This window comes from Ursus americanus, chromosome 17 (assembly GCF_024610735.1).
Source record: "Ursus americanus isolate L20-20 chromosome 17, mUrsAme1.1.p, whole genome shotgun sequence".
NCBI classification, from domain to species: domain Eukaryota; kingdom Metazoa; phylum Chordata; class Mammalia; order Carnivora; family Ursidae; genus Ursus; species Ursus americanus.
The window spans coordinates 24,554,976-24,569,839 of record NC_142143.1 but is presented as its reverse complement, the minus strand read 5'-3'; the positions used below and the strand labels follow the sequence as shown (position 1 = coordinate 24,569,839).

The following is a 14,864-nucleotide window of genomic DNA, read 5'->3' as shown; positions in this document are numbered from 1 at the left end:
TTGTTCTAACAAGTTCCCAGTGATGTTGATGCCCTGATTCAGGGACCACACTTTGAGAACCACTGCTACAGAGCCTTTCAGTCTCTTGATTAAGAGCAATCCCTTGTTTTTAAAAAGCAAAAATTGTATTGCTAGAATTATCATGTTAAAGCAAATGTACTGGGCTTCAGGAACCATCAGGAGCCTATAATAATACCTATATACTGAAGGGTTACTCTGAGGATCATATGAGAGAATGGAAATAATAATAATAATAAAATAACAAGCACATAAGTAGTGATGAATGGAAGTGTTAAATCACTATATTGTACACCTGAAACTAATGTGACACTGTACCTTAATTGGAATTTAAATAAAAACTTAAAAAAAAATTAGTGTCTACTATACTTACTTTCCTAAGTGCTTTAGTGTTAACTTATTTAATATTCAGAACCACCCTGGAAGGAGGTACAATTTGCAGTACCATGTCACAGATAACAAAACTGAGGCAAAAAGGGGTTATGAAATGTGTTCAAAGTTATACAAATAGTGAGTACAATAACCAGGATTTGGACCCAGGAATCCTAAGAGCAAAGGCTTAATCACTACAGTAAGTTACTTCTCCATCTCAGAGGGGTTTTGAAGAGATAGCTGCCACTACTCTTTATTCTCATTGTCAAAATCATTATCACTATTATGATAGCAGAATGAGTGTTAGGGATAAATTAGCAGAAAGGATGCTATACCGGGAATTAAAAGACCAGGGTTGGGGTCATGGCTCATGGCTCTATCAGAAACTGTATGACTTTGGGCAAGTTACTTGACCCCTTGGCATCTCAGTTTTCTCCTTAGCAAAACAAAAATCCTATTAGCTACCCCACAGGGATATCTGGACAACTAAATTTGATAATGGCTAGGAAGATCCCTATGATCTGTAAAATATTATAAACTAATATGATTTTAATATTTAAAATCAGTTCTTTTGCTACATTGAATCTTCTTTGTATATATTTAACACAATAGGAGCCAAAGTGAGAAATCTTAAAGTCTTGAATATAAAGCTACACTCTGGGGATAAAAGTGGGATCTACCAGTACTCTCCACAATGCAGTGCTAAGCTCTGCTGAGGTTCCTCATCCTTTTTAAATTACATGTCTGTGCCAGTCACTCATATTTCCCTATCAAGTTTTCTGAAATTATTATCAGCAAAATTTTCAGACTCCTAAGGCTTTATTATTATTCTTAACATTCTCACGTTTGGTACTTGCAAATATTTCCCCCACTCCCCCGCCCTTTTTTTTTTTTTTTTTTTTGTATTGTGGTAAAATATACACAACACAAAATTTACCACTTAACCATTAAAATATTTTTATTGTGGTTAAATTTGCATAACATAAGATTGACCGTTTTAACCATTTTAAGTGTATAGCTTTGTAGCATTAAGTTCATTCACATTATTGTGCAACCATCACTACCATCCATCTTCAGAAATTTTTCATCTTCCTCAACTGAAACTCTGTACCCATTAAGCAATAACTCCCTTCCTTCCCTCCCCCCAGCCCCTTGCAACCACCATTCTACTTTCTGTCTCTATGAAATTTGGTTACTTTAGGTACCTCATATAAGTCACTTAGCATGTCTTCAAGTTTCATCCACATTATAACCTGTATCAGAATGTCATTCTTTTTTTAAAGCTGAATAATATTCCACTGTATGTACATACCATAATTTGTTTATCCATACACCTGTCAGTGGACATTTGAGTTGTTTCCACCTTTTGGCTATTGTGAATAATGCTGCTATGAGTATTGGAATACAAACATCTGTTTGAGTCCCTGCTTCCAACCTCCAGTTGAAAAAATTTTATCCAGCCCTCAAATTATTTTTAAAAATAATTTTTCAAATACAATGTTGACACAAAATTAAAAATAATCATATTCACAGGTAGTCACGAGAACATGAATGAGAACCAGCCGAAACAAAAGGAGAACCTAGAAATGAATTCACATAAATATGCCCATCTAATTTTTGAGAAAGATGCAAAAGCCATTCAATGGCAGAAAGAGCATTTTCTGACAAGTGATGCTGAAGCAACTGGATATCCATAGGCCAAAAAATGAACCTCAAACTAGATCTCACACCTTACACAAAAGGTAACCCCAAATGGGTCATGGACTTAAATGTAGAATATAAAACTACAAATCTTCTAGAAAAAAAAAAATAGGAGAAAACCTTCAGGATTTAGGGGTAGGCAGTGAATTCTTAGACTTGTTACCAAAAACACTACTTATAAAAAACTTTTGATGAATTGGACTTCATCAAAATGTAAAACTTTTTCTCTGCAAAAGACTCTATTAAAAAGATGAAAAGACACTAGGAGAAAATATTTACAAAGTATATATACAACAAAGGACGAGTATCTAGAATGTATAAAGAACTCTCAAAAGTCAACAATACAAAAAGCAAATAATCCAATTAGAAAATGAGCAAAGACACGTAAGACATTTCACTGAAGAGGATATACAGATGGCAAATATTCAATATCATTAGTCATTAGAGAAATGCAAATTAGGGATGCCTAGCTGGCTTAGTCAGTGGAGCATGAGACTCTGGATGTCAGAGCTGTGAGTTCAAGTGCCATGGTGGGTGTAGAGATTGCTTGAAAATAAAATCTTAAAAGAAAAAAAAAAGGAATGCAAATGAAAACTACAAGGAGATACCACTACACACCTACAAGAATGACTAAAATAAAAAATGGTAATAATATCCAAATACTGGTGAGGATATGGAGAAACTCATACATTGCTGGTGGGAATATAAAACAGGATAGCCTCTTTGGAAAACAGTTTGAAAGTTTCATATAAAAGTAAACATGCAATTGTCACATAGCCCGGTAACTGTAACTTTTAGGCATTTATCAAAGAAAAATCAAAACTTATATTTACACAATTCCTAAACATGAATGTTTTAGCAGCTTTCATAATAGCCAAAAACTGGAAAAAAAAATCCCACATACCCAGATGTCCTTCAAGCAGTAAATGATTAAACAAACTGGTACATTCATACCACAGAATGTACTGAGCAATAAAAAGGAACAAGCTACTAATATATACAACCTAGATGTATCTCCAGGGCGTTAAGATGACTGAAAAAAGACTATCGCCAAACGTTACACATCATATGATTCCATTTATATAATATTCTTAAAATGACAAAAATATAGAAATACAAAACACACTGGTGGTTGCCAGGGTTTAAGAGGGGGTAGAGAAAGAGGGCAGTGGGTGTGGCTGTAGAAGGACAACATAAATGATCCTTAGCTCGATAGAAATGTTTTGAATCTTGACAGTACCAATGTCGATATTCTGGTTGTAATACTGAGCTATAGTTTTGCAAGATGTTGTTATATGGAGAAAATGGGTAAAGGGTATATGGGATCTCTCTGTATGTGGGTCTATAATCATCTTAAAATAAAAAGTTAACTTAATGCGGCGCCTGGGTGGCACAGTCAGTTAGGCATCTGACTCTTGGTTTTGGCTCCGGTCATGATCTTGGGGTCGTGATTTCAGTGTTGTGAGATGGAGTCCTGTGCTATGCTCTGTGCTGAGAGCAGAGTCTGCTTGGGTTTCTCTCTCCCTCTCCCTCTGCCCCTCCCCCACCTCTCTCTCTCAAAAAAAAATCCTTAAAAAAAGTTAATTAAAAAAATTATGTATGTGGCTAGCATTGTATTTCTGTTGGACCCTGCCACAGTAAAAGAATTTGTAGGATCCCTTGAGGCAGAGAGTTCATATCACATGAAGTATAATAGATGCTTTCAATGAAAGCACTATAAATTTTTGTATCTTTCTCCTGACATTCACTAATACTTATTAAAATTAGTAACACAGGGGCGCCTGGGTAGCGCAGTGGTTAAGCATCTGCCTTCAGCTCAGGGCGTGATCCCGGCCGTTCTGGGTTTGAGCCCCACATCAGGCTCCTCCACTGGGAGCCTGCTTCTTCCTCTCCCACTCCCCGTTTGTGTTCCCTCTCTCGCTGGCTGTCTCACTCTGTCAAATGGATAGATAAAATCTTTAAAATAAAATAAAATAAAATAAAATAAAATAAAATAAAATAAAATAAAATAAAATAAAATAAAAATAACACAAACCAAATATCACTAACAAAATGTTTTGCCAATATCTCACTCACATGCTGTTTATAATTTATTCTTTTTTTTTTAACCTGCAGGATTATTTATAAAACTAACAAATAACTTCTACTTACCAGATGAAACATGGTGGTCTTTTTTTGCTTTCACAAGATGATTTTCCTTATGATATTCTTCTCTTGAAAAGCTGCTGATTTGGGTCATGGCATTGGGATCTCTTTGCAAGGTACTATTTTTCTTCAACATTGAACTTTTGGTTGTACATTTATAAGCACCTTCAGTAAGATCATGCCAACTGTAATTCATAAGATTTACAATTCCCGCAGGGTAAATAATGTTATACTCAGCATATTTCTGCAATATCTCCCCAAGTTCCTGCAGTATTTCAGAAGCAATGAGTTTATATTCTTGAAATAGACCCTTTTGCAGGTATATTTTGGAGAATGGAAGGTTAGGAGAACACTTGGCAAGACTAGGAGTTCGTGAGATGTCAAATGAATAGAACTCATCTTGCTCCTCAGCTTCAGGTATTGTAGGTAATCTTGCTTCCTTTAGTTCTTTAGATATTATACTCTTTGTACGGCTATAAAAAACATATGCGAGCCATAAAGATACTTTATCTTCTTTAACCTGGTAAGTCAACTTCTAGAAATCCATCTTAAAATGTAACAAAAAGGTGTATAACATCTGTGAATAAAATTGCTAACTGTAACATTTTTTAATATTTGAAAAAATTGAAAGAAATCTAATGACTCATAAAGATATAGCTAAATAAATAATGCCATACTCATACAATGGGTAGCATGAAAAATTGTTTGGAAAATTGCTCTTATTAATTTGGGAAAATGCTTGTTATAATATATAAAGACTATACATAATTGTATACATGGGGTGTCCTCAAATGTATAACGTATATATCATATATCTGGTAGTACAGAGACTAAGCAAATATCCTCCAAAAAGTAAATTGATTATCAGATTGTAGAAGTCATTTTTATTGTCTTTTTTAATACTTTTCTAACCTTTCTTTCTTTTTTTTTTTTTTTAAAGCAGGCTCCACACCTACTTGAACTCACGACCCTGCGACTCGCATGTAAGAGTCGGCATGCACTACTGACTGAGCCAGCCAGGCACCCCTCTAACTTTTCTACAATGAATAACTATTATGTTTATACACAGAAGATAAAAACATGCTTGTGTGTTGCTTATTAATTACTTTAATTATAACAAAAGACAGAGGCCATTTCTTCCAGAAAGCCTTCCCTGAATTTCTCAGGTTAGTCTACAGACATGTCCTGTGTTCCCTTAGCCTATCCTCCACACCCCATCAGATGTTACTACCTTATACTGAAACTTCAAAGCAGGAACAGAAACGGATCCACAAAGGGACTAGGTGTCTCAGATAATGGAATTTTCATCCACAGTTTATGAAACAACTATGCATAACATGGTTAAAACTTACAAGTGGTCTTCCCCTTTTGGTAAGAGCATCTAGGTAATTCAAAATTATCCTCTCTTGGAGACAACTAGAAAATTTGGATAAAATTTAAAAAAAAATCTTAAAGGCTACAGAGAGCTAACAAGAGAGTCATGACTTATTATCAGTATCTGGAAGAAGATGGAATCCAAAGAGATAAACCCCATATTTCCCCCCTTGTGGAAGGTCAGGGGTGGGGAAGGAGAATTTACTAATTCTGTAAGAGGCATCTGAGAGACTTAAAGACTGGTCAGGGCTTTTGATAGCTTTGTAGCAGCTAAAGGTTCAAAATTTGGAGTCTAGGGCCTTCCATGGCAAGATTACTGGTTGAGACCCAAAAGGAGTAAGGGTTGTCTAGAAGTACACCTAAACCAGCTCATTATAACACAGCTTCAAATTATCTCATTTCCTGACATTGAATTAAGGTGACCCCAAAGTGTTGCTAACCCCAAGCCTCTGACAGAAACAAATATAAATCTCCTCTAGTGAAAGCTAACTTCATACTAGTCCTCAAATTATTTCTTAAAATAATTTTCAAATACAATATGTGACACAAAGTGTTTTAAAAAACAAGATTCACAAGGAGTCGAGAGAACGTGAATGAGAGCCAGCAGAAACAGCAATTAATAAAATAGAACCATAGGGAGATAGAATTTAAAGTAACTCTGCTTACTATGACCAAGGAAATTGAGAATTTCTGCAAAGAACTGAAAACTACATGTGCGCACGCACACACACATGTGCGCGCATAGAGCATATCCGAAAAAAAACCATATAGAAATTATAAAGCTGAAAAATATAATACCAAAAATTAAGAACTCAGTAGATGAGTTTAACAGCATATTAGACACAAAGTTGAGAGAAAATTACTTAAAGGAAAGATAAGTCAGAAGAAAATCTTCACAATGAAGTATGGAAAGATAATTGAGCAGAAGTAAGATTATAAAATACCATCTATTTAGACCCATCAAAATTTACTATTAATTTAAAAAACAAAAGGAGATAGGGGTGCCTGGGTGGCTCAGTCAGTTGAGTGTCTGACTCTTGATTTCAGCTAAGGTCATGATCTCGGTGTCGTGGAATCGAGCCCCATGTCAGGCTCTGCGCTCAGCAGGGAGTCTGCTTGGGGTTCTCTTTATCCCTCCCTCTCTGCTCCTCCACCTGCTTGTGCTCTTTCTCTCTCAAATAACACTAACTCTCCATTCCCCCTGTGGAGGTTCAGAGCATGCCACCCCAAAATATGCCACTTTGGCATAGTGATTACTTTGAGTTAAAGGCACTTGAAAAACAGCAAATCCAAGAAGTGCATTCTGACCTTTCTGTTTCTTCTTGAAAGCAGGAGCTAAAACTCTCATGTGAAGCATGACCTTCTTACACCAGGAGGAAGAAACATTCCTATCACCAGAGAGGAAGTTGAGGCCAGGAAAAATCTGTACAAACAGATTTTGTTAAACTAACTCTTAACTTCCCAGTCATTTCTCTAGGATTAACTGCTCTATCCCAAGCCCTTTGTCTTGCACATTTTCACAGTTCGTTACTTTGTCCAGCCTAGTATATAAGCATTTGGGTCTAATTGTCTGGATCTTCATTCTTGGGAGGGCTCCTATATATGTGTAAAAATTACTAGATAGGGGCGCCTGGGTGGCACAGCGGTTAAGTGTCTGCCTTCGGCTCAGGGCGTGATCCCGGCGTTGTGGGATCAAGCGCCACATCAGGCTCCTCTGCTATGAGCCTCTTCTTCCTCTCCCACTCCCCCTGCTTGTGTTCCCTCTCTTGCTGGCTGTCTCTATCTCTGTCAAATAAATAAATAAAATCTTTAAAAAAAATTACTAGATAAAATTTATGTGTTTATCTCTTACTGATCTGTCTTCTATCCATCTCAGCAGGAGACCCTGAGAGGGTAGAGAAGAAATGATATACCCTATACCTATATACACTATTCCCCTCATCCCTCAGGCCCTTGTAACCACCATTCTACTTTCTGTCCCTGTGATTTTTGACTACTCTATGAACTTCATGTAGGAGGAAGCATACAATATTTGTTCATTTGCGACTGTCTTATTTCACTTAGCATAATGTCTTCAAGGTTCAACCATGTTGTAGCATGTGTCAGAATTTCCTTCCTTCTTAAGGTCGAGTAACATTTCATTGTATGTGTGTACCATACTTCATTTAACCACTCATTTGTCAATGGACTTGGGTTGCTTCCTCCTTTTGGCAATTATGATAATGCTGCTATGAACATGGGTGTACCTTATCTGCTGAAGTCCCTGCTTTCACTTCTAGAATTGGAATTGCTGAATCATGGTAATTCTATGTTTTTTTTGAGGAAATGCCATATCATTTTCCACAGCAACTGTACCATTTCACAGTTCCATCAGAAGTGCACAGGGGTTCCAATTTCTCCACGTCCTCACTAACACTTGTTTTTTGTTTTGTTTTGTTCTAAAGATTTATTTATTTACTTTAATGAGAGAGAGAGTGGGGGGGAGCAAGGGAGAGAGAGAATTTCAAGCAGAGTCCCCACCGAGCACAGAGCCTGACTAGGGGCTCGATCTCATGACCCTGAGATCATGACCTGAGCCAGAATCAAGAGTCGGATGCTTAACCCACTGAGCCACTCAGGTGCCCCTGCTTTTGTTTTTTAATAGCCATCCTAGTGGGTGTGAAGTGGTACATAGTAAAAGTTGTTTTGCTTTGAAAAAGCAAAGCTTTGAAAGTTGTTTATATTTGTTTCCGTTTTCTATTCAAACAACTTTACATGCCCCACTTCTCCACAGATAAGCCTCTTTTAAGGCCACCAAAATCCTTGATCATGTTGAATCCAAAGGTCACTATTCAGTCTCAACACACACAACCCCCATGCAGCATTTGACAAAACTAGACACTCTTGAAACATTTTCTTCATTTGGTTTTCTTTTTTAATTTAATTTGATTTATTTATTTGAGAGATTCAGAAAGAACACAAGCGGGGGGGTGGGGAGGGGCAGAGGGAGAAGCTGACTCCCTACCGAGCAGGGAGCCTGACATGGGACTCGATCCCAGGACCCCGGGATCATGACCTGAGCCAAAGGCAGATGCTTAACCAACTCTGCCACCCAAGCACCCTTCATTTGGTTTTCTGGACACTACTTTCTCTTGGTTCTCCTCCCTCACTGGATGTTCCTTCTCTAACTCTTCTGCTGATTTCTTGTCAACTTCGCCCTCTCATACCTCTCTTCTTCTCTCTGTCTATATTCTCCATGTAATCTTACTCAACTGAAAGGCTTTAAAAACCATTTAGACCTTGACAACTCACAAATGTATATATCCAGCTCTGAGCTCCCACCTGACCTCCAGACTTGGGTACCCAATTTCCTACGCAGCATATCTGATAGGCATCTCAAGATCAACTTAGCCAACATGTCTAAAAATGAACTCTTGGGGCGCCTGGGTGGCACAGCGGTTGAGCGTCTGCCTTCGGCTCAGGGCGTGATCCCGGCGTTATGGGATCGAGCCCCACATCAGGCTCCTCCGCTATGAGCCTGCTTCTTCCTCTCCCACTCCCCCTGCTTGTGTTCCCTCTCTCGCTGGCTGTCTCTATCTCTGTCAAATAAATAAATAAAATCTTTAAAAAAATATAAATAAATAAATAAATAAATAAATAAATAAATAAATAAATAAAAATGAACTCTTGGTTTTTCCCACCAAACCTGCTCTTCCCTTAGTTTTTACTTACTTCAATAAACAGCAATTCCATTCTTACAACTGCTCAGGCCCAAGGTTCTGGAGTTATCTTTGGATATCTTCATCCTCTCTTTCTCTCATTCCATAACAAGCCCAGTCATCTCTACCTTAAACTATATCCAGAATGCAACCTCGTGGTCCCTCTTTCAGAGAGATCTAGATAGCCTCTAGATAGTTGATATAATAAAATCTAGGAGGATAATCAGGCACACATTGTCTGGACACTGTGTTACATAGAATATACAAAGAGAAGACATAGTCCTTCCCTTTTCAGGAACTTAAAATCTGTAATCTGGCTACCATCTTTACTCATTTATTCAACAAATATCTATTGCTTAAGAAACCAAAACTGATTTCACTACACTATCAGAGGCATGAACAAAAGTGCTTTAAATGAACTGTCCTTTGAAATGTTCTCTAAACCAATTGCTCAAAGATTTCTAAGACAGCTACCTGACTTAATACAATTTCAAAGTGCTTTCTTCCATCAAGTCAATGTGGTAAAACATGTCAACACTCGACTGAATTTCACCTGAATAAAGTCTTTTTTAAAATGGTAAACAGCATTATAGAGACATTTGCATTTTTCTTTTAAATAAGAATTCCATTCACATCATTTGAAAAATAGCACTAGTTTCCCAACTTAGTATTTAATGTAAAAATAAAGTATTTAATGTAAAAATAAGATAAAAAGGTATTTCAATTGGGGCATCTGGGTGGCTCAGTTGGTTGAACGTCTGCCTTCGGCTCAGGTCATGATCTAAAGGTCCTGGGATCAAGTCCGGAATTGGGCTTCCTGCTCAGCAGAGAGCCTGCTTCTCCCTCTCCCTCTCCCTCTGCCCCTCCTCCCTGCTCGTGCTCGCTCTCAAATAAATAAATAAAACCTTAAAAAAAAAAAAAAAAGAATTCTAAATGTAGATCTTAAATCTTTGCTTTCCAGGCATTGTTTATATTTTCATTGATATTTAAAGGCTGGAAGACCCATTTTTGAAAACTTTAAATATATTATTATAATAATAACTCATTACATTTCTATATCTCTTTATGGGTTTCAAAGTTGCTTTCATAAATATCATTTTACCAAACTCTAATACTAACCCTATGAGCCAGTGATTGTGTTTTCATTTTAAGGTATTTTCTTTGCAACATCCTGTAAATATGCATTCATGATTGTCAGATTTGTCTACTGCTCAAATAAAATGATAAAAACTGTACTTATTACAATAATATTAACACCTACCACTTATTAATTACCTCAGTTTTATCATATGTAAAATAAGGTCAATAATTCTACCTCCTTCAGAGGGTTGTTAAGAAATATAATGTGCACTTAAAAAATAATATTTGTATGTTTGGTTTATTTTTCAGACAGAGGCTCAAATAATGGACTGCCCATTTCAAAACCAGACTTAACAATCTTAACAAGAGATAATCAACAATCAGGGTGCCTGGATGGCTCAGTTGGTTAAACATCTGCCTTCGGCTCAAGTCATGATCCCAGAGTCCTGGGATGGAGCCCCGCATTAGGCTCCCTGCTCAGTGGGGGGCCTGCATCTCCCTCTGCCTACAGGTCTGCCTGCTTGTGCTCTCTCTCGCTCTGTCAAATAAATAAATAAAATCTTTACAAAAAAAAAAAGGTAATCAACAATGAAGGTCTTGGCACCTGGCCCAGTCTTAAAGTAGCCCCACCTCTCTAGGCACCGCATATGTAAAGAAATGATTGATTCATTCAAGAAATATTCATCAGGCACAGTTCTAGGCGCTGGAGAGACATGGTGAAGAGGACAGAACTCTGCCCCCATGGATCTTATATTATAGTTGGGGGAAAGACAGGAAGGAAAACATGAGGGGAGAAGAGGGAAGAGAGAGAGAAAGGAAGGAAATAAAAAGTACGGATAGTGGTAACTGTGACAATAAAAATAAAACAAGACACTGTAATAGAATGACAGGGGGTGTATGTTTGGCTACTTTGGATTGGGAGATCAGGGATGGCCTTTCTGAGGAGAAGACATTTGCATTGAAACCGGAATAATGATGAGGAAGAACCAAGCATGAAATAATATGGCAGAAAAATATTCAAAGCAGAATGTACAGCCAATGCAAAGAACCAAAAGCATGAATGGGCTTGGTTGCTAAAGGAATAGATAGGCCATAATGGCTGGGGAGCAAGTGACATGGCGTGGTATGTGAGGAGGTTGGAGGGTCTGCAGGAGAGAAAATGACAGAAGGACTTGCAATTCGCGTAAGAAGTGCGGATTTTTTTTTTTTAAAGATTTTATTTATTTATTCGACGGAGATAGAGACAGCCAGTGAGAGAGGGAACACAAGCAGGGGGAGTGGGAGAGGAAGAAGCAGGCTCCCAGCGGAGGAGCCTGATGTGGGGCTCGATCCCAGAACACCGGGATCACGCCCTGAGCCGAAGGCAGACGCTTAACCGCTGTGCTACCCAGGCGCCCCCAAGAAGTGCGGATTTTATTCCTGGTGTAGTGGCAGCAGTAGGATAGTCAATGGGGTGTTTTAAGTAGAGCGAACAGAAGCAATGCTTAAGACATGCATCAAATCAGAAAGCTGGGCAGTCAATAAAGCCCTAGAGCTCTATGATACATAGACCTCCTTATTGCCCATATGACAACCTGAACTCTTTTACTGAGTACCAATTATAAGCCAAGCACTTTGAGTGCAAAATAACCAAGTCATGTTGAATTGCTTTTCAAGCAGAAAGAGTTGGAAATGAAGAAATGATAGACTTCTGAAAAGAGCAACAACTTGCAGTGATCTTGAGAAAAGTTACAGCAGGCTCAAAACAAACCAAACAAACTAACCAACTAACTCTACCCAATTAGTGTATACCAGAGTTTCTCAACTCTGGTCTTACTGACATTTTGAACTGGATAATTCTCTGTTGTGGGGGGCTGGATAACAGCCCACTAGATAACAACCCACTAGATAACAACAGCATCACGCCCCTAGACATGACAACCCAAAATGCCTTCAGATATGGCCAATGTCCCTCATGGGGCAAAATCACCACTGCTCAAGAACTCATTGGTATAAACGAGAGCTTTAAGCCCTATACAACCTTGAGATATATGTTCTAAAACAGGATGGGGTGTTTTAATTTCCAAGTTAAGAAACTGTAGTAAGTAGTGGGTAGAAACATTGTAAAATGGCTAGTTCCATTATTTCATTTACCTTTGACGGCTGACACAATTCCATGGTTATTAAGTTACAAATCTCTTCTAAGCCCATTCTATGTGCCAAGCATTTGCTTTTGGGACTGGATATATAAGTGGTCAAGTAGATTAAAAAATCTTCCCTTGGGGTGCCTGGGTGGCTCAGTCGGTTAAGTGACTGACTCTTGGTTTCAGCTCAGGTCATGATCTCAGGGTGGTAACATCAAGCCCCATAACTGCTCTGTGCTCAGCGTGGAGTTTGCCTGGGATTCTCTCCCCTTCCCTCTCCCTCCCACTCTGCACCCCCTCCTCATTCCACCCCCGCCTCCAGCTTGGGGAAGCTCTCTCCCTCTTCAATAAAAATAAATTTAAAAAATCTTTAAAAAATGTTTTCCCCTTATAGACCTGATACTCTCAAGAGAAGAGGGAGGGCAAACAAAGAGATAGGAATGATATTTAGAATGTTAGAAAGTGATAAGTGCAAGAGGACAGTTAGGAAGAGGGATAGAGAATGACAAGATGGGGACAGGGTAGAAATTTGAAATAGGAAAATCAAGAAAATCTCATCAAAAAGGTGATATTTAAGTAAAGACTTAAAAGGAACAGAAAGTAAACAATGCAGAAAGCAAAGGAAACATCTAGTACAAACTCCCTAAAGCAAGAGTAGGGCTGGGTTTGTTGTGGAATAACCAAAAAAACAAACCAGGGTGACTGGTCAGATATGACCAATTACGCTTCAATTAACCGCTGATCTGGCTAAAATAAAGTTCTCTGATTGGCTTCATGGTCAGTTTTGAAATGGAAAATTCCTTGATATAGTTTCTTGAGGACTGGGGAACAGGGTAGGGAAGCACTGGTCCTGAGCACCTTATAACTCTTTGAAAATGTAAAGTAACCCCAGCAATTGAAGAGTAATCCCCAATATTTTACCCATAATTAGCTCCCGAGGTGTGTCTCAAAGAGAGGAAATGGTCTTCACACTCTCTCTTTTCCCATTTTTTTCTTTTTGGTTTCATCTAAAATGAAAGAAAATTTCTGATTAAAAAACAGAGAAGAACACTGGTCCAAAGTGAATTATTTTTAGAAAAGTAAACTATAGGGGCGCCTGAGTGGCTCAGTCGGTTAAGCATCTGCCTTCAGCTCAGGTCATGATCACTGGGTTCTGGGATCAAGCCCTAGATCGGGCTTCCTGCTCAGCAGGGAGTCTGCTTTTCTCTCTCTCTCTCTCTCTCTCTCTCTCTCTCTCCTTCTGCCCCTTCCCACTGCTCATTCTCTCTCTCTCAAATAAATAAAATCTTAAAAAGAGAGAGAGAGAGAGAAGTAAAGTATAATTTGATGCGACTGAGCTATATTATTACCTGATCAAAGAAATAGGTGGGCCCAATGTCCAAAGATTTAGCTTCAGTCAAGTCTCCCATTCTGCCATGAGACCTAAGTAAGAGAAATTAGAACTCTGAAGACAAGTTATCATATTTGTAGGTGATATTTCAAAGTACTTCACAGTTTTAAAGTTTAGATATTTTATTTTCAATGAAATATAAAAAATTCTGGGGTGGAGGAATGCAACTGTTCCTTTATCTGTAGCTTCACTTCATGGGCTATCAACTTGACATAGTTGCAATCAGAAGGACTGCATGCTGTGGGCAAACAAAGCAATAGCATGTCACTGCCAACTTTCTCAACCCTGGCACCACTGATGTTTTGAACCAGATAATTCTTTGTGGTAAGAAGCTACCTTGTGCCTTGTAAGATGTTTAGCAGCATCTCTGGCCTCTACCTACCAGACACCAGCAGCATACCCTCTTACCCAGTGCTGACAACAAAATGTGTCTCCTGACATTGCCAAATATCTCTTGGGGATCAAAACTGCCCCTGGTTGAGAATGACTATGCCGATGCAATGGACAAGAAAAAAGGTTTGATGTGGAAGGAACTAGTGAAGATAAGTAACACTGCTGATGAAAGGGCCATTTACAGCAATGCCACTCAAAATGTGGTCCCTGATGAGGAGCCTCAGCATCACCTGGGACCTTGTTAGAAATTCAAATCCACACTCAGACATAATGTATACTGTATCAGAATCTCCAGAGGTGGCATCTAAGAATCTGTGGTTGAACAAGCACTCCAGGTGATTCTGAAAAATGCCCAAGTTTGGGAAGCACTGGCCAAGAGGACACATTTTACCAAGCAGGTTGTGAAAACCACCCTGGTGACTGGGAGGAGAAAGTCTGGGACTGGATAACCCAAAGCTAACGCACCTACTGGATCTGCAAGGGAAAGATAGATGAGCACACAGTGGAGGACAAGGTAGCAGCAACAGCATCAATGGACTGGGAAATGTGACGGACTGAGGATCGTTAGCT

General features: G+C 38.5%; 1 protein-coding gene across 1 annotated transcript in view; it reads right to left on the bottom strand.

Moving 5' to 3' along the window:
- Window positions 1-14,864, bottom strand: part of LOC123780684 (uncharacterized protein C3orf20 homolog) — a 172,214-nt gene that overhangs the window by 143,705 nt on the left and 13,645 nt on the right. Inside the window, exons 5-7 of the mRNA XM_087868852.1 lie at window positions 13,861-13,933; window positions 13,433-13,518; window positions 4,243-4,709 (exon numbers count right to left, since the gene is read on the bottom strand). Of these exons, the coding sequence (XP_087724978.1) occupies window positions 4,243-4,709; window positions 13,433-13,518; window positions 13,861-13,920 (613 nt within the window). The 5' untranslated portion in view covers window positions 13,921-13,933. The remainder of the gene's footprint in view (window positions 1-4,242; window positions 4,710-13,432; window positions 13,519-13,860; window positions 13,934-14,864) is intronic.